Below are 20,439 nucleotides of genomic sequence, written 5' to 3' on the forward strand. Positions count from 1 at the left end.
CAACTTTATTTGTACATTTACTTACTTCATGCCTAGTACCTTGGTACAGCAATGTACTGACCTTAGTCTAACCATATTTCTGCTTAGCTTCTTGCTATACTACGTGAAAATTTCCATATATGTATTGTATTTCTATCCATTCTATATATTCCTTTATTGCATGTTATGTAATTACTTCAGAAGTATGTATACTTAAAATGTGATCTGTGTTTATCTTTGTTCTTACTATTTGTTTACTTAAACTTTTTTTGGGAGCTTTTCTCCTCAGGTCCCTGAAAAAAGGGCTTCTAAGAACCCAGACAGACTAACCTGGTTAACAAATGTAAAAATAAATAAATGACTAAATAATAAAGGTAGACGTAAGATAAAGTTACAAACATTATTAAAATACAAAAGTGAGTAAAATAAAATGATTAATAGTTATGTCTTTGTACACCTTGCAGTAAGATTACAGTATGGAGAAGCAATATCCATGACTATGTAAAACAAGCTATGTCACAGAAGTAACCACTGTCAGGGAACTAGAGTTTACACATTTGATTATATCAAGAACAAGTCAGTAAAGTCAATGGAATTTTTATAATAAACCCTGTAGAGTCACCCTCAGATCGACGTTAATGAATAGCAAAGGCAACTTGTAAACAACAACTTTGGATCAAATCAGTAAGTAGCAAACTAGAAGAGAGATTCTTTGCAAGAGACATAGTACAGATGGTGAATAGACAAAGATCAGCACCAGTTTATGCAAGAAGGCTTGGAGTTACAGTAACAGGTTGAGGTGCTGAGTAGATGTTGTAGGCTGGAGGTCTTAAGGTTTCTTGCAGGAATACAGAGAGTGATCAGACAGAAGATGTTAGGACAGGCAGTAGGCTTGTACAGAAGGAATGTGTGACAGCTACTTGTGAGAAATAAAGTTATTGGGGAAAGTTAAGCCAGTTTAGGGGAGAGAATGAAAGACAGTGGTGTGAGTTTGGGGACTGGTTGGCAGCAATACGTGCAACTTTGTTATAGGTGCTTTTCAGTTATGATCGCAGAGAGGTCTGTAGATTATCAAAGACTTATGAGCCATAGAGGAGGCTGGAGAGAAGATGAGAATGAGATAGTGACACGCTTGAATGTTTAATTAGGAACCTGTGTTTGTAGAGTAGTCCTAGTGTTTGGTGGGTTTTCTTAATCCAATGATTGACCTGTAAGTCACATTTAAGTTGGTCATTGCTGATTAGTCTGTGATTCTACATTGGTTATGGTATTGTTAGATGAGGTGATGGTGATGAAGGATTTGTGGGGGGAAGGATTTGTGGGGGGAATGATTTGGGGAGGAATAGCAGTAGTTTATTTTTGGGGGTGAGGATAACTTGGTTAGTAGTGCACCACATTTTGACGGAGTTCAAGGACTTCTGCATGAGGGAGTGTGGATCTCATATGGTGTCAGCAGTACAGATGATAGTAGAGAGTCACTGGTATACTGTAAAAGAGAAGAGAGAGGGCAGGCTGTAGAGAAGTGATTGTTGAATATGTTGAACAGTAGGGGTCCAAGGACTGATCCCTGAGGGACTCCCATTTGGATGGATAGAAAGAGATGAGACAGAGTCATTTAACTGACTGTTGTCAGTTGGAGAGGTAGCTGGAGAACCATGAGATGGTTGAGGGTGACAGGTTGAGGCCACCAAGTCTGGCGAGAAGGACAGGGTGACAGACTGTGTTGAAGGCTTTAGAAAGGTCAAGAAAGAGGCAAGGGCCCAGTATGTTATTTCTAGCAAGAGAGATGGAGTGTGAGAAAGATACAAGGGCAGTGGAGGTACTGTGTTTAGGACGAAATCCATGTTGAGTAGGAAAGTAAGTCTTCCTGCAAGAGAATTCATAATTTGTTTGTGCATGCATTTTTCCAGTGTCTCTGATGGGGGGATAAGTATACCTATGGGGTGGCAGTTAGCAAAATCAGTAGTTACCACCTTTGTGAACTGGTATGGCAAAGAGGCATTTCCATTTTGAGGGGACAGTGACCTTTGATGAGTATGGATATGGGAAGGGCTATTGAGCTTGCAGCAAGTCTAAGAAAGAGTAGAGGTAGGTTGTCCACTGAGGGAGAGCAAGGTTTGAGATTACAGAGGTGTTTTACGTAGTTTTTAGACAGTGGTTGAGTGAGAAGTTGTTTGGTTAGAACTGGAGGGGGAGTTGGTGATGTTAGAGGAGTTAGCATTAACAATTAGTTTACTAATAGTATCAATAAAGTAGCCAATTAAGTAAGGTAGCTGTTTCAAGGGGTGTGTTGTCAGAACAGGGGTTGGGAGTATTGGGGTTACTTGGGTGGAGTATTTGATTCATAGTGTTCCATAATTTTTTGGGTTGTTTTGGTAGGACGTTTGTGGTTTTATGTAGAAATTTTTCTCATCAAGGATGACCTGTTTTTAGGAGAGGTTATGGAGTTCTTTGCAGCTTAGGAGATGGGTGGGGAATTGGGTGTTTGTCCCTAGTGTCCAGGCTTTGTCCCTTTTGTGCATGAGTGTTCCTATGGCTTGGGATAGCCATGGGGAGGTATTGGGAGTTAACTCTAAATTTACAAAGGGGGGGGCAAGTCAGTCAAAAATGTTTAAAAATAAAGAATAAAATTTGAGTATGGCATCATCTAGGGGAAGGTGTGATAGGAAAGATCAGTTGATTGCAGTGTGTGTGTTATTAAAAACTTGTAGGAGAAGGTGGGAGAGGCTTTGGGATTCTTTGATTTTTTTGTGGTCTTTGAAGATTAGGGGTGTACCTCTGGACACAAACTGGGGAGTGGTCACTGATGGGGTCAGGTACAGTTTGTGGGTGGTGGCAGAGATCAGGTTTGGAGACTAGTATTCAGTCAATGACAGAGGAAGTATGGGTAGGATTTATTGAGGAGTGTGGGTGTTGTGATATAAGGTGAGTAAAACCATGTAGATTGACAGAAGAGCAGGGTGAGTTGGAGGTGAGCGTGTGCCAATTAATGTTAATGTCTCCTAGGAGTGTAGTTGCATTAATAACATTAAGGGAGAGCCATGCAAGAGTTTGTTTTAATAGTGGGATGTTGTCACCTGACGGTATGTAAACTGCTGCAACTGTTATGGTTTTACAGGCAATTAACTTATAATTAGCAACTAGGAGCTAAATAGGGTGGAGAGAAAGTGGCTCTTTAGATAGAGGGGACAGGTTTAGGTGAACAGTGTGCTGAATGGTGAAGCTTCTACCTTTTTTCCTGGGACGGTCCAGGGGAAGGATGTTATTATCCAGGTGGGAGGAATTCAGTGTCAGTAAGATTTGAGCCAAGTTTCAGTTAAGTTAAAGTTATAGTGTCTGGAGAGTAGTGGGCCATCCAAGCATGGAATTCACTAATTTTGTTCATGATGCTATGAATACTGAAAGAGGAAAGGGTCAGATGTTTTTAGGAGAGTTTGGGTGATGGGATGTGGGTGTTGGAGGGGTTGGAGATTGGTCCGGGGTTTGGGTGGATGTCTCCAGAGAAGGGAAATGAAGGGGTAAAGTAGCAACTGTGGAGTTAGATAAAAGAAGATATGGTTATGTTTAGAGTTAGGGAGATTGTGTATGTGGGGATATTTTAATTTTGTGGAGGAGACAGAGGGGAGAAAAAGGAAGGGTGATATATGGAAGTGGTGTTGGGCTGGGTTTCTAAAGGTGAAGTGTGTGGAGGCAGTTGAAAAGTGCAGGGGTTTAACTGGTAGGTGACAGGAGGAGAGGTAGGATAGAAGAAGTAGGAGGAAAGACAGCAAGTAGGTGAGAAACATGTTGTGGAGAAAACAGGAAGTGAGAGAGGGGATGTTTTAAAACAGTGAGTGAAAAGGAAGAATGAAGAAAAGCAGTGAAGGTGTTAAGTGGCAAGAGAGTATGGAGTATGTAAGGTTATAGGATGGGTGGAGAGATGGTATTGAGAAGAGAGGGGTGAAGTAGAAGGAGGGAGGGGAGAAAGGTGAAGTGGTCTAAGGTATGTAGGGAGGGGTAACAATGATGAGGTGTAGGGGAAAGGTGGTAGATGGTGAAAAGAGTGAGGTGAATGAAAAAGTGGGGTGGGGTTAAAGGGGTTTGGGTAAAGCTGAAGTTTAGACAGGAGTTATAGTACAGGGAAGATTACAGAAAAATGAATGGACAATTTAAGTGAGAAGGAGTGTAGATGGAGGAATAGTTTGGCTGGGTAGAGGAGGGTGATTAAGTGGAAGGAGGTGAGAAGGGAAAAGGGGCTAGGACTGACTTACAAAAGAGTTCGAAAATGAGGTGGTAGGATGATAGCGGAGTTTAGATAATAAGTGGGAGGAGGTATGGAGGAAGAGAGTAGTATGTAACTGGTTGCAGTGAGCAGGAAGGGGAGGTGCTTAGGTGGCAGTGGAAAATTAGTTTAACTATACAAGTAATGAGAATGGGGGGGAATGTGGGTAGGGGAGCTGAGTGAGCCCAAGCGAAGTGAGTGCGAATGAAGCACGTAGATCCGGCAGATGGCGTGAACTGAAGAAAACAATCAGCCAGTTTGGGTGCAGTAAAGGGTAGGCAAGTAATTACCTTACTATCACCAGATTGATCAAATAAAAAAGAAGTTAGCTAAGAAATAATTAAATAGGACTCAAATATTGTAGTGTGGATGAAGTTAAGGTGGAATGGTTACAAAAAGAAGGGGGGGGTTGGGTAGATGTGTTCTCAAAAGGAGTGCTCAAAATCTGCAGTAAAACTAACGTTTTGAATGAGTTTGAACCTAGCACTAATTTTGTTCCAGGTAAAAATTGAAAACAATAGTCAGTAAAACACCTACATCACAGAAAACAAATTTATGTTCTTACCATAATGTTTCATCTGTGTTGTTGATCTTCATTCATTCATGATGAATGGGTATGTGTTCCGTCCTTGGAACCGACTCGGCCGTTATACCAAGCTTGCCCCAGCCAAAAACTCTCGAAATAAGTTTACCCATAGTACCCCTCTATCTTCTCAGATCGAGTTTGCCCGTAAGAAAGGAAAGTGGAGGCTTTGTCGGAGCAAATACCCTATCATGAAGCTAGGACCAAATCCGAACCTTTAGGAGCCTTTCGGAGGGGGTAGGAGGGTGGAATTTCAAGAATGAATGAAGATAAACAACAAAGATGGAACATTATGGTAAGAACATAACTTCTTTATCTGATGTTATTCATTCATGACGAATGGAACAGAGTCCCCAGCTATTTGAATCCCTGGGAGGCCCTATGGAAGGATATTCCTGAGCACCATTGAGCCAAAGGATGCGCTCCCCTCAGAGACCAGGTCCAATTTGTAATAAGTGATAAATGTATGAGAAGTAGCCCATGTGGCTTGCTGCACAAATGTCATCCATGGAAGCTCTTGAATGGAAAGCAACAGATGCAGCAACTGATCTGGTTGAGTGTGCTTTGATCTTAGTTAGATGGACTTCATTTTGTTGGTAGGCAAAGGAAATACAATCTCTCAGCCATTTAGCTAAAGTTACTTGAGAAACAGTTTTTCCCAAATTTGGTACTGACAAGGATAAGAATAATTGGTCAAATTTTCGTAGTGATTTAGTCCTGTCCAAGTAGAAACATAATTGTCTATATACAGCCAACAAATGCAGACAATATTCTCCTTTATTAGAAAAACTAGGGAAGAAGACTGTCAGGTCAACTGATTGATAAATACTCAAATCCAAAATAACTGAGTAAGAAGGAGGGGTTAGTCCTAAGAGATACCCCCTCTTTATTGAGAACCATGTAAGGGTGTTTTAAGCACAAAGCTTGTAGTTCTGATATTCGCCTTGCTGATGTAATTGCTACCAAGAATAAAGTTTTCCAAGATAAAAACTTCATCTCGCAAGTGGCAGCAGGTTCAAAGGGAGGACGAGGCAAGGTTTGTAGAACTAGTTTCAAATTCCAAGGTTCGACTGGTTCCTTGAAGGGTGGTCTAACTGTGTGACCCCTTTCAAAAAGGTCTTAACAGAGATGGTGAGATATTAAAGAGGAGTCCTGGCAAGCATTGTGGAAGTTTGAGAAAGCTGCCAGGTGGACTCGAATTGTGGAAGCTGTCACTCCTGGATGAAAGTGATTTGATAAATAGCCCAATACCGAGCAAACCAAAGCCAAAAAAGGGATCTAGTCCTTTCTCTTGAGACCAAAGTAGGAATCTTTTCCACTTGCTAAGATAAAGTTTCCTGGTGGATGATTTATGGGAAGCCAGAAGAATGTTTCGTACGGGGGAGGACAGATTATTCTGCCTGGCAATTACTGTAAGTGGAGGAACCAAGCTGTCAAGCTTGGAACTCGATATGTTTGTATGGATCAACCCTTGTGGGTGCCACAGTAATTCCAGAGTTGGATCCAGAATCCACGGTCGGTTGACCACGTCAGGCCAAAGGAAAGGAAACAAAACTTGTCAGGGCCAATAGGGAGCAATAAGGATTACTCTGCTTCTCAACCGAAGTGCCTTTTTTAGAAATAGTGAAGTAAAAAGTCCCGATGGCCAAACCTGGATTAGAGCATCCCTCGGGGATTCTCTTTGAGGGGGGGATTAAGGCAAAGTAGCTGCTGCATTTGTGGTTGGTGGGGGATGCAAATAAATTGCAGCAAGGCTGGCCCCAGTGGCTGAAGATCTTCGCCGCTATGACAAGATTTAGGGACCACTTGTGAGGCAAGAGAATAATCTGCTCAGCTTGTCCGCAATCACGCTGGAATCCCAGAAAATGTGAGTTGCTATCAGAAAGCGGTTGGAAGACATCACCCATTGCCAAACTCTCATGGCTTCTCGACAACAGGTAGGATTTGCCCCCCCCCCCCCCGTTTGTTGATATAAAAGACTACAGACATACTGTCTGACTGGATAGCAATTGTCCCCAATGGGACGACAGATTAAAATGCTTGCAATGCCAGAAGCACTGCCCTAAGTTCTAGAACATTGATATGCAGGTTGAGATCTATGGGAGACCAAGTGCCTTGGACAGTCTTTCCCTGGAAATGCCCCTCCCGCCCATCAAGGATGCGTCCGTGGTAGGTATGGTCTTGTGCTTAGTGGGTGAAAAGGGGCAGCTCCATAGTTCCTCTTCTGGCTTCATTCACCAATTTAAGTCTTGTTTGCAGCTGTTTGTTAGGCAGATCAGAAAGGACACAGGACAAGTTAAAAAGTACACTGTGATGTTAGGAACTATTGTAGGAGTCACGTGTAGTCTTGCTACAGGAACTATAGTAATCGTTGCTGCCATTGATCCTAGCAGATGAAGGACTGCACGAGTTGAGACGTTGTCCTGAGACAGTATCACCTGGAGTTGAGATCTTAGTCTTTGGAGCCTGTGAAGCAGGAGGGCGACCAGGCAAAACTGGGTGTCAAAAGTAGCTCCTATGAATTCTAGAATTTGAGTAGGTACCAGTTTGGACTTTTCTTCATTTATTGAGATCCACAAGGCTCTTGCTAGCTGTAGGGTGTAATGCAAGGCTAGAAGCAGCAGATGCTTGGTAAGGGAGGTAAGGAGCCAATCGACCAAATACGAAAACACCTGGAATCCATGCAGTCTCAAGTGAGCTGTTACCACTGTCATACATTTGGTGAACACTCTTGGGTCTGTGGAGAGACCGAAGGGCAGCACTAGAAATTGGTAGTGATTGGTTCCCAGCAGAAAGCGGAGAAATCTCCTGGAGTGCTTGTCCATCTTTATGTGATAATACGCATCCTGGAGATCTACTGAGTACATCCAATCGTCTTTCTCCAGAAATGGGAGGTAGACTGAACCGTGACCATCCAGAATTTTGTCTGTCTGATGAACTTGGTTAAGATGCAGAGATCCAAAACTGGGCTCCAGTCCCGTCTTTTTTGACACTAAAAAGAACCTTGAGTAAAATCTGGATTCTATCTGGTCTGGTGGGACTGTTTGAATGACTCTCTCTAGAAGTAGCTTTTGAATTTCCTGTGCTGCTGCATCCCGTTGACTGGGTGGAATGTCGAGGATTTGCGTTTGTGGCCTTGGGTAAAGATCAAAAGGGATGTGATAACCTGGCAATTATCGTCTGCACCCAAGAATCTGTCATTATGGAATGCCAGGGAAGTGGTGCAGAGAAAACCGTCCCCTGACTGCTTCCAGATGCAAGCAATCGGGCCTGCTCCTCAGCAGCATTGATAGGGCTGCCCAGAGAAAGAATCTCTAGATCCCTGATTACACAGACCCCCCCCCCCCCGCCTCGGGAGGGGCATCTTCCTGATGAGTTTTCCCCTTTGCCCTGGGAGGAAACTCACCACGTGTCGCAGAAAGGACCCTGGGATTTCATGTACCACATCTTTCCACTCCTCTGACTCCTACAATAGGATTGTTGTGGAGTGGAAAAATGCACACCCACAGCAGACAGGGTCTTGCTGTCCTTTCACACCTGGCTAATGTGTCTTTCAACTTTGGGACAAAAAGAGGGGAAGCCACAATGGGAGCATTGACAAAGGAAGACTGAAAAGGGTCTGCAAAGTCACACAAGCGCATCTAGGTGTGACGTCTAATGACAATGCTTGCACCCACTGTTCTAGCCACACCTTCGGTAGTATGAAAAATCAACCAAATGGATGAATTAAATATGGATTTGAGGGTGGCAAGCTGTGATGCAACTTCGTCACGTACCTCATGAGATACTGCTCCTGTTAGCGTTCAAGACAGTTCCGTGATCAGGTCCCTCTGGAGACGGGTAAAGCGTGCCAAGTATATCAAAGACCAAATGGTAAAAGTCGATGAAGCATACACCAGCTTTCCCCAGTCTGTCCATCATTCGAAACTCCCCGTTTGGATTATAGACAGCAGGACTCTTCTTGGTGAGTTCTTACCTAGTGGCAGCCACCACCACGACAGTGTCTACTGCCAAGACTTCGGACCAACAAGCATGATCCCCTGGAAGGGAGAGAATTTTGCCCGGTCTCCGGGGGATAGGCTCAAGGGTGTCAGGACTCTTCCAGGCGCGCTGCACAAAGAGCTGAACTAAATCATCTGCAGGTAGGGTCACCCAGGAAGTAGAGGGTCTAGCAGAGAAAGCCTGCAAGAATATAGACTCCTAAGAGGAAGGGTTGGTGGGCATCCAGCCTCCCTGCTGCTTTAAGATTTATAGCATGTCCCCAAAGCAGACATCCTCAGGGGAAGACCATGGGGACCATTCCCCCTCATCGCAGTTCATCTTCGGTAAGGAATTCTTCAGGGGACTCAACGTGCTTCCTATTGTATGATCTCTTATTGGGTGGCTCCTCAGCAGGGGCATCTGAAGAGGACTCTGAAAAGAGGATGCTCTGCGGTAGGCTATTTTGAAGTTCCCATGCTCGATATCCCAGAGTAGTGGACTGCGTCAGCTGCAGTTCAGAGGACATGTATATGTGGCATTTCAGCACTGAAGGGACCATCTGTTAACCTGCTGAGGGGAGTGCCCTCTCCATTCACCTGGAAAGCAGGCCTGCCCGAAGAGGGATGGGAGCCCAGAACTGAGAAAGACAACCTCGGAACCAGGGTCACACACACTGCTTCGACAAGCCCAACCCCAGGGAAGGAGCCACAAGAGGACTCAGAGCCGTTAAAGCAACTGGAACCGTAGATGGCACCATAGAAAAAATAGGTGCCATACTAGGGGTCATGGGTGCCAACAAACCAGTCATGATCTTGAGGATGGGTTGGCTCCAATTTAGTCGAGGACCATAGGGGTAGGATCTGGAAACAAGGTAAGATCTACCAATGGAACTGAAGAAGCTGGAACCGGGGATAGGCGTTGGCATCGAGGGCTCCAATACTTGCGGGGAGGTTGAAGGAGGAATATATGTCGGAGTCCGAGGAGAAAATTCCTTGACTCCAGGTTGGAGGGAGGATTTAAAGAGAGAAGGAACTTCTTTGGCCTCCAAGAGCTGATTCACGAGTCTCACTACGTCGAGCTCCGAAAGGTTCCTGGTGGAGCGGGTTGAGATCCCCAATGGAAAATCAGGCCGTTCAAGAAATGGGCTCAACTGTTGCCCAAGAAATGGATCTACAGTTAGGGAATATCAGGTCTGAGCCAAGGTTTTGCCATTCGGCACTGTGGTCAAAGGAACAAAAGGTTGCATTGGAGGGGGTAGTGACCTGTACTGGGGAGGCTATTTTTGGTGCCGAGGGGGGGTTGTGGTACTTTAGAAGTTGTCAGTACCATAGGTGTTGGAGGTATAATCAGTTCCTTGGTGGAGGATAGCACCGTAGATGGAGCTTTAGGCTCCGGTGCTGAGATGAGCGCAGAAGTCAGTTTTGGTTGTTTTGATTTCTGTTCAGTGTGGGACTAGACAGATTTAGAATCAATAGTATGAGGAGAGGAGGACGTTACAGACAGACTCCTCTTCTTAGGTTCCTTTTTAGGAGGGGTTGAGACCTCTGCCTCAGATAAAGCCTCCGAGGAAGGGCTTTTTAAGAGACCCTTCAAAATTAACTTATTCTTTCACCCAATGTGCGGCCACTAAAGCCCTTACATTGTTGGCATGGGGGTTGAATGTTCAAATGTGAAACACCAAGGTAATAAACGCAGAATAAATGTCCATCGGAATTAGGCATTTTCCAGCCACACTTATCAAATTGCTTGAAACCTGTTGTCTCATTCTTATCAGCCAGTAACACAATTCAATATACCAAGCCACAAAAAGAAACAGCAATAAGGAAAGCCTTCTCAGAATAGTTGTATAGACAAAAAAAACAGACACACGCACACACAGTCAAGAAAGAAAGACTGATTTTTTATTTTTTTTAATTACCAACGATGGCGAGTACACAACGGGTAAAGGGAAAAAAAAGAGGAAGAATACCAGCAATGGTTTTAACAGCTATGACAGAGGTAAGGAAGGGACCTGTACCACCAATGGTTTGAACAAATACCAAAAATTGGTAAGAAAACAAAGAAGGTCACTTAAGCAGACAGAAAAGGTAAGCAAAATATCAACGACTACTAAAAGAAAAACTAGAAGGAAAAAATACCAAAGGCAGAAGAAATATTATCAAAAGATAATAGAAAATCTAAACCATTTAGCTGGAGAGCCGGCCTGACGTGTCTTGACACACCATGCGGCAAACGAGATCTGAGGAGATGAAGAGAGGGGCACTATAGGTAAGCTTAGCTGGAAAGTTTTTTGGCTGGCGCGAGCTTGTGCCAACAGCAGAGTCGGTTCCGAGGACAGAACCGATACCAATCCGTCATGAATGAATGAAGACTGACAACAGATTAAATAATCACAGCTTCTGTTTCCAGATTCAGAGTGTAGTTCTCATGCAGTAAATTTAAATGTACTAGCCATGACCTAAGAGTGGCGGTGGTGGTGGTGGGGGTATCTCAGTGACCATTCTGCAAACTGAAGTGGTGAAGGTGAAGGTGAGAGAAAAAGATTAGAGAAAAATATTGAGATGCAGGGGGGAAAATAAGACAGAGGGGAAAACAACTAGGAATAAATTATTCGGTGTACACATACATTCAAACATGTAAAACCAGTTCAATATCTAGTGAAAACCATCAAGAAGTTAGAAGTAACTCGGAGGACAGGTTAGGAAAGCTCTGGAGAAGCCTCAGTTACAAAATACTACCCCATATAATCTAGTTAACCAAACAGCAACTATGTGTGGAAAGTAATTTTCCTAATGCAGTTCAAAAACACAATATATATCTACAACTAATCTACATTTATCTATGCATATATATTTATATACACAGCTCTGTACAATTTCCTATATGAACATGAACTGTAATGCAGCTTAGTCAAAGAGAAATCTGTTTTTATCTACTGTATTTAAACAGAAGTAGCTACTCACACCAAATGCAGAGAGTTCATAAACAATACTGATTCTGTGTTTCAGCTCAGTTGTCCAGGTCTTAGATGCAAAATACTGCTGAACCATGGGACACACACAGCCACCAAAACTAAACACACAAATAAATGTAAACTGTTTAGAGGTTCTCACTACCACCTCATGTAAAACAATTGTTCTCATTAACAAATACATACCTGACTACATAATACGTTTCCAAGCAGATAATTTTCATAATAAAAGCACATGTTTCCAAAGTACAGAACTGTGGAATGAAAAGACAAAATGCATTAAAAAGGCAGCTTCAGGTAAATAATGCTCCTGCTTATATTAGTTGCTAGAATTCACTATGCAACATATTTTTGACATTTTCCTTGTTAATTTCTCAGATGTACACTTGTGTGTGAATAAAGGTAGCTACAATTTGCAAATCATCATAAATCTCATGGTCACTGTCAAACAAGTTAAATATCTCTAAAGAGAATGAATAGATGCTTTTTGGGTGGGTTTTTATTCACTGCTATGCTGGGACACCAAATTAGTGACAAACAAAAACAGATGTGTAAAGCATGAAAACAAAGGGAAAATCTGCCAATTTTTTTAACAGTGAAGAACATTTAAATATTAAAGTTGTAAAATGTAATATTACCAGATCAAATACTCTACCAAATTATTTGCAAATAGCATACAACAATTAAAGGAATACAGCAGACATGCATATACTACTTAAAAGAGTGAATGTTCAAATGGCAGGAATACATAAAAGACAGGAATGTCAACTCCAAGTTACCCACCAGCCAATTCCTAACAGCCAGGCACTCCCAAGGGAGTGGCATACAAGCAACAGCCACTACAGGCAACGCTGTTACAGACAAGTGTAGAAACCCAGGAATCCGACCTGGGTTGAGTACTTGTCAGACTTTGTCTCAGACATACCTGAAGGAATACAGAACCAGGAGTTCAGCCGACATATTCACTTACACAGACAGATACAGTAGTGGAGGAAGGAAAGATGGTGGGGGGATCTAGTAAAGGATTTGGAAAGGCTAAACAAGTAGGGAGAAAGGTGCCAGGTGAGGTTCAAAGCAAACTAATGCAAAGTACTGTACTAAGGCCATGACAACAACGGTGTGAAGTACCAATGAGATGAGACTGAAACTGCTGGCAAAACAGCACAAAAAGTATGGAGGATCACAGAGAATATATCCTTAATGTTGACAGTCACTAAAAAGTGGCGAGTGAGAAAAAATACTTTTTTTTAAATCCTACAACCATGTGCTAGCAGATTCTTGGGATTTTTAAGGAAAAGTGGCTGAAGCATTTGTTCTCTCACCAACTTTAAGTGACCATCAATATCAAGGATCTATTCTCTGGGATGCCCAAGAATTTGGGGTTAGAATAGTGTGGAAACATTATAATGACGCGCATGTTTTTGACAACCAATGAACTAAGATTGGTCATGGAATGCTTGGATATGGTGCTGAGTAAGAAGTTCATATACTTTGAGGTGGGAAACTACAAACACATGAGTGAGGTGGCAATGGGGGCCCACTTGTGTCTTTGTGTTCACCAACATATTAGTATTATACTGGGAGCTAGAATGTTTTTAAATCACCTTACTTTCAATCCATCGTCCTATGCCTATGGTTTATGGATGATATCTTTCTCAACTGGAGAAACTATGGAATATTTGAAATTTAAAAGTTAAGTAAGATGTGATGAGATTAATTTTTTGGATGTCACACTAGTAAAAGATTTCGAAAAAAAATGTAGATCAAAACTTTACAGAAAATATATTTGTTCAAATTTTTATTTATATTGCAATAGTGATCATCCAACCCACCAGAAGAATATAGTCAAGAGGCAGATGGGGAGGGCAGCTCATTAACATCTGCTTACAATGATTTGGTAAGGGAACTGGATGACATTGAAGTACTTTTCCTAGAATGGGGATACCACAGACCCTTGATAAAAGACCTCAAATGTGAAGGGTTAAAATGGTGGAGTACAAAATTTGTTGATCTTTTTGGTGGTTATAGATCCGATTTTGATGGACTGGACCAACTAGTGTGCCATGAGTCGAAGGATGAAGTGGGTTGTGGCGAAGGCTAAAATCTACTATAATAGGTCCCTCATCTTGAAATATGATGATGACACTCAATATTCAGAAAAATGCCACTAAATATTGGGACCGGTTTTCTAAAATGCCTAGATACCATTTTTTTCCAGATTCCCTATTAAGCTATAAAAGAGGTCATAATATTAAAAATCTTGCTGAAAAAGGGAAAATGAAAAAGTATTCACTGACAACCATGTTATAAAAGGTACATACAGAAGTGGTGTGTTGTCAATGCACATATATGACACACTGCTGAGAACCATTTCTTCCCAGTATAGGGGAATCTTTTAGGGGAAACAGGTAATTCAAATGTTCCACCAAGAGGGTAGCGTATTTAGTGTTTTGCTCAGCAAGCTACAGCTATGTGGGGAAGACTGAACATGCCCTAAAACAGAGTGTATAAGCATATGTATCAGGTCAGAAACAAGAATTAAACCAATGCCCTTAACAGACATTAAGTTAGGTGTTAGAGTAGATTTTTATTTCGGGTATTAGACTGCATCCTAATCCCTGTGGGGCGCAATGGGAGATATGACTGGAGTATAAAGTACTAGTTTGGCAGTCATGACTATATGCCAGTGTTCCACCAAGGGATGATGTTCTGATTTACTGTGTTTCTAGACGTATAATAGGATTCTTGTTTGATAGGTTCGTCAGGAGAATGGAGTTTACTAAAAACATATATATATGTGTATATATATATATATATATATATATATATGTATATATATATATATATATATATATATATATATGTATATATATATATATATATATATATATATATATATATATATATATATCTATAGATATACACACACACAAGTAAGGTTACACATCTATATATATACATATATAAATATATATACATAAATATATATATGTACACACACACACACACACACATATATATATATATATATATATATATATATATATATATATATATATAAACCCCCAACCCCAAGACAACGTCCCGGTGCATGCAAACACCTCAGTGCTCAGAATGAACCACATATCTACAGAACACAAAACACAGTCAAACAAATCCAACACCCCTGTGTGCCCCCAAGCGAAATATCCATTTCATTTCAATTTCCTCGGTGGTGTTGGTTAAATCCCCACCCCTCATATTGTGTCTCACCACATGTAAAACTTGAAATAAAAACTTGTGTTCTGTGTTATAGTGTTGGATTAAATGAATCTATCTCCCTGCAACCTGTATTAAAAGCAAGACCTTTGAGATGATTTTGTCTATATTTTCACAGGTTCTGTCTCCAACCACTTTTAAATTGAATTCAGTTTTTATCTTGTTAAAACATGTATATATGTTACTTTATTTTACAAGTCTTATAGATTATCACATCAGACACACTCATATATTATAGATTTTATGTGTTTAGAGGCATATCCCTTTAATTTATTTTACTTGTTTCTAGAGGATATGACACAATAACAGGAAGTGATGTGTAATATTTATTAAGACTTGATGCATGTTTGAATTGTAACGTCTGAAGAAGCGAACAGTTGGTTTCGTGAAAGCGCTAACGTCTGTGCACTATTGTTTTTTACCACTGAAAGCATTGGCTCTTGACTTTGAACTGTGAACTATATTATAAGCTTTGTGAGCTTTTATTTAGTATCGTGAGCAGCATTTCCAGCTCAGTGAGCCATTGGGACTTACTTGGAATTTATTTCAGATTTCTCCGTTCGTTTGGGTTTGAATTTGTTATATTCTTGTACTGGTTGGTTTCGTTTTGCATTCATTTTTACGCTCTGAATGGAGAAATCGGTGGATAACTGCAATGGCAACAAAGACCTTACAAATTCAGCTTTTGATTTGACGGCTGAACCGAATGGTGAGCGACGGTCAACTAACTCATGTGTGAATGGATCTTTAACTACTTTTCTAATGGAGAGTTGTAATCCTTTACTATCAGTGGTTGATTCAACCTTTTCTTATGAAGAGGTTGATGTGGACAGTAGTATTTTGGTCAGACAGTTGCGACGAGACATCGAAAATAATTTATTTAAACACAGAAGGCTCTTGCTACAGAGACAACACTTGGAGGCCAGTTTACATCATCGTGTTGTTCCAAGGGGCTTACGCATTCTTACCATGCCAACTTACGGTAACACCTATCCGGACCTCCTTGCGAAGTGGCAGGTAATTAATTTAAGGGCCAGTAGGGCCTACATGGAACTAATCATTGATTATTTTAAACCGATAGAGTCTGACCTAGTGAGTGTAATTAATAATCAACAGCAGGAGCTTAGCAACATTATTGGTAAAGACTTGGCAGACTTGTTTATACATGAACTGATGGACAAAGTTTCTAGTTTTGGTAACACGCTGCTTAATCAAAAAAAGAAGAAATTAAGCAGAGATAAATATGATTTTGACAACAACAATGTGTTCATGTGGCCAAAGACTGTACAGGCATCTAAATCCACGCAAACAAGTCACCAACAAGTTTCAACCTAAACGTGGGGCTATACCTGGCAATACCATTTCTGATACTGTACCTACAGATAACACAGAAGGCTTGGTAGAGAACCGGGTAGTTTCTACTGCATTTACATCTTTGGATAAATCGGGGAATGATACTCCTCTACCTATACAGAAACCTGTCTGTATTGATGGAGTGGCTCAGCACATAGACAATGTCTCATCCCCCCAATCTGTTAGATCTGCATATTTTACACCAGCAGAACAAGTAACTGTACCTTCTATAGAGAACCATGTGCATACCAATCCAGTGGTACGTAGAAAAATACAGTTGGATAAGTTGCATCCTAGAGATGCACAGGATTTTCCAGAAGTGCCCCTCCCCATTCATGTGGGGAGGAAGAGGTCAATGGATTACGACCAACCGAGGGACTCAAAGAGAAGAGAGGTCCCTATGAATGCACAACAATTCCACAGGATGAAATGGGGGAATGCTCAATAGTGATGAATATTTCAACATACAGACTTTGTCCAGATGAACTAGCAGTGCTGGAAAGGGGTCTAACCTTCATTCCCAGTACTTGCATAGATGTCAGTGATGTTTTGATAGCTATACGGCTATTTGTTAAAAATATCACTCTGAAACTGATGTTTAATAATGTCAATACATCTACGGGCCCCTACTATAAACACAAAAGTCTGATAAATCCACCTTTGCCTCCCAATTTGGATCTCTTCATCAAGGCTATTGAAAATGATGTATACCATGGCTCTGCTTGCATAAATTATAGTTCACATGAGAATTTATCTCATGGTGAGAAACAGGCCATTCATAACTTGAAGAAGAATGAGAATATTATCGTGAAACCCGCGGATAAGGGAGGTCGCATAGTTGTTATGGATCGTTCCCTTTACATTCAAACTATGCTTGACATGCTTAACACTCCTGAATATGAGAAGGTTCAGTCATTTGACATTATGCAATGTTTAGACAGGATTAATAACACCTTGTGTGAGTGTGTGAAATTACAGATTATGACTAAAGAATTATTTGATTTTTGTACCGTACATAAGCCTCTAATACCAACCATTAGTGGACTGCCTAAGGTCCATAAGGACCCGATTACACCACCATTAAGACCAATAGTGGCAGGGGCAGGGTGGGCAACGGAGCCTATCTCGATATACTTAGATAGTAGATTGAAATCTGTGTTATCTACTTTCACACATGTATTAAAGGACACTGGTCAGTTTCTTATGGATTTATATGAGGGTGTTAGAACTATCAATGACTGTTCGAATGTCCTGTTGGCAACGCTTGACGTTAAATCCCTTTTCACATGTATACCTAACATGGAGGGGATATGTATGGTGAAAACTTTGATGTGTGAGGTAATGACATCTATGGAGGCAGATTTTCTCTGTCTCTTATTAGAGATTGTGTTGGAAAATAATTATTTTGTGTTCATGGACACGATCTATAGGCAAACCACAGGAGTTGCCATGGGCACCAGTTGCGCCATCTCCTATGCCAACTTGGTCATGGCAGCCTGGGAGAGGGAGGTCATCTTCAATAATGCCAACATCGTCTTTTATAGACGCTTTGTCGATGACCTCTTTCTCCTATGGAATGGAACTGGTGCCTCTATTGCTTCATTTTTATCAGAATTGAATAGCAGGGATAGTTTTCTGAGGTTCACAATGGAGTTTTCTTCTATGTCCATCAATTTTTTGGATACTACGGTGTACAGGTCCAATGACTCTTTTTACTCCAAAGTATACAGAAAGCCATGCCACACCAATTCCTACCTCTCCAAGGACAGTATGCATGATCCCATCATTTTTCGCAATATTATAAAGGGACAAGCGTTGAGAATTTCTCGGCTTTGTTCAAGTGATCTAGATTTTCACTTGGAATTGGATAAGTTGAAAATTAGTTTTGTCAACAGGGGGTACTTAATTGATGAAGTTAATGATATTTGCAATTTTGTATCACGTTTAAGACACAGCAGAGGAAAGCCACATTTCTCTGACAGGAGGGCAATCCCACTGGCTCCACGCACTGTAAATCGACAGCTACCTTTAGTTTTACCGTTGGGCAAAAACACTTCAGCCATTCAAAACATTATCTCAAATAACTGGGATGTTTTTGTCTTAGATCCCCGCACCAGAGATATAGTTGGCAACTGTCCCAGTTATACTTTCAGTAACTGTAAGAGCTTAAAACAGATACTTTGTTTTCCTGACTTATGCCACAACAAGAGTATCGATCGTTTGCCACCCGACTATGGTACTCATAGTTGTGGCTCTAGCAATTATTGTGCATACATTAAATAACAAAAACTAGTACGGCAACCCAAAAATGCCAGTTGACAGCGTAGTGAATAAAAACAAGTTCAATTACCATAAATTGCTGTCGCTGGTGGCTACACCTATACACACTTCTTAAATTCAACGTCTCCTGACAGTTCAAGACAACAATCTGTACTCCTTTTAAGCGTCTCTGAAACTACTCCTGAAGGGAAATCGTAGTCCTCACGAGCACAGTCAAATGAAACCACAGTCTTGCTTCAACGCAAAAGATAATACTTCAACTTGGGTTGCCGTACTAGTTTTTGTTATTTATTGCATTCCATATTATTGTGTACGGCAACCAAGGATGATGGCTAACGCCTCTAACTTGAACATTGAACTTCCGTACGTTCCTGGTTTAGTTGAGAAGGAATCTTCCGATAAAGGTGTTTTTCGCTTTCAAGCCTGCCTGACCGGCAACGCTAATGCACTGTTGGATTTTCAACCAAATATTGAGTGCGGTAATAATGATGTGATACCTGATAATTTACAGAATATTACGAAGGATCTACAGGAACTTGAAGGTGCCTTCATGAAGTTAAAAAAACTACAGGTACAAAGGCAATATTTCGAAGCTTGTTTAAATAAGAAAATTGTACCTCGTGGGCTTCGAATTTTGAAAATGCCCACGTCAGGGAATAAATTTCCTGACCTTCTTTTTAAATGGCAACAATTGAACATTGAGCTAAGTTATAGCTATATGAAACTGCTTATTGACTATCATATGCCAGAAGAAATTATGTTAAAAAATTTTGTGAATGAATGTTTTAAAAATGTTCATATGAAATGTAATACTACATATATGCATAATCAAGTTGAGAGAGTGATAGATGATGTATGTCTTTTTGAAAAACGCTTAATTGAACAGAAAAAAGTAAAAATCAGCAGAGATGTTAGGGATTTTAATTGTAATCAAGTCTTTACATGGCCTAGGGAACAGAACAGAACTAGTTCAAATGTTATGCTTGGTCAACGAACCACCTATGCAACACATGTTACTAGAACTCCTAGAGAGGTCAACATAGAACAGACTACATGTAATTCTGCCATGAATATGAATACTATAGCTACCTCTCAAGTTAATGATGGGGATGCTACTACAGAAACAACGCCAGTGACATCCGCACGGCAAGAAGAAAGGGAAGTGAATGTATTGGGTGTGGAAGGCAGTATATCTACCCCTAGTAATCCTGAGGTACAAGCAGGTATACAACATGAGAGTAGCGAGAATTTAGTTTTAACACCAACTGTTAGCAATATAGAGAATTCTAAGGAAGTTGCAGTTAGGCCTAAAGTAATATCAGGGGGGAGGATTGGAAATAATTCAGTACAGAAGGGGAATGTCCCTTTCCCGATAGCACAAGGACAGTACTACGAAAGGAAACGCTCAGGGAGCAGAGGCAGACACAAAAGAAAGGGGTCGATGGAGGATTACAATGGACCCACACTCAAAAGAATGTGGGAGAAGACTTCACATGAATAGTGAATCTCTCCACTAGAATTTTAAATGAATATGAAGTACAGGTTCTAAACAAGGGCCTGAACTTCATACCTTCTTGTCGAGATAATGTAGCAGATTTAGTTATCGATACTAAAATGTTTACAAGAAACGTCCAGTTAAGACTAGATTATGGTTCAGTGAATAGTAGTCAAAATGCATTCCGTTTTCGACCTAATAGTACATATGTACCCCAATTACACCCGGTGGTAGATGTGTTTGGGAGAGTAATTGAGAACAGTATACACACATACTTT

The 20,439-nt window shown here is 41.0% G+C and overlaps 1 protein-coding gene across 1 annotated transcript in view; it reads right to left on the reverse strand.

The window, feature by feature from the left end:
* NUP188 (nucleoporin 188) overlaps positions 1-20,439 on the reverse strand; it is a 3,305,077-nt gene that overhangs the window by 1,285,984 nt on the left and 1,998,654 nt on the right. The window contains exon 30 of the mRNA XM_044058121.1: positions 11,962-12,029. Within this exon, the coding sequence (XP_043914056.1) occupies positions 11,962-12,029 (68 nt within the window). The remainder of the gene's footprint in view (positions 1-11,961; positions 12,030-20,439) is intronic.

Source organism: Protopterus annectens, chromosome 16.part0 (assembly GCF_019279795.1).
Source record: "Protopterus annectens isolate FY-2018-M chromosome 16.part0, PAN1.0, whole genome shotgun sequence".
Classification (NCBI taxonomy): domain Eukaryota; kingdom Metazoa; phylum Chordata; order Ceratodontiformes; family Protopteridae; genus Protopterus; species Protopterus annectens.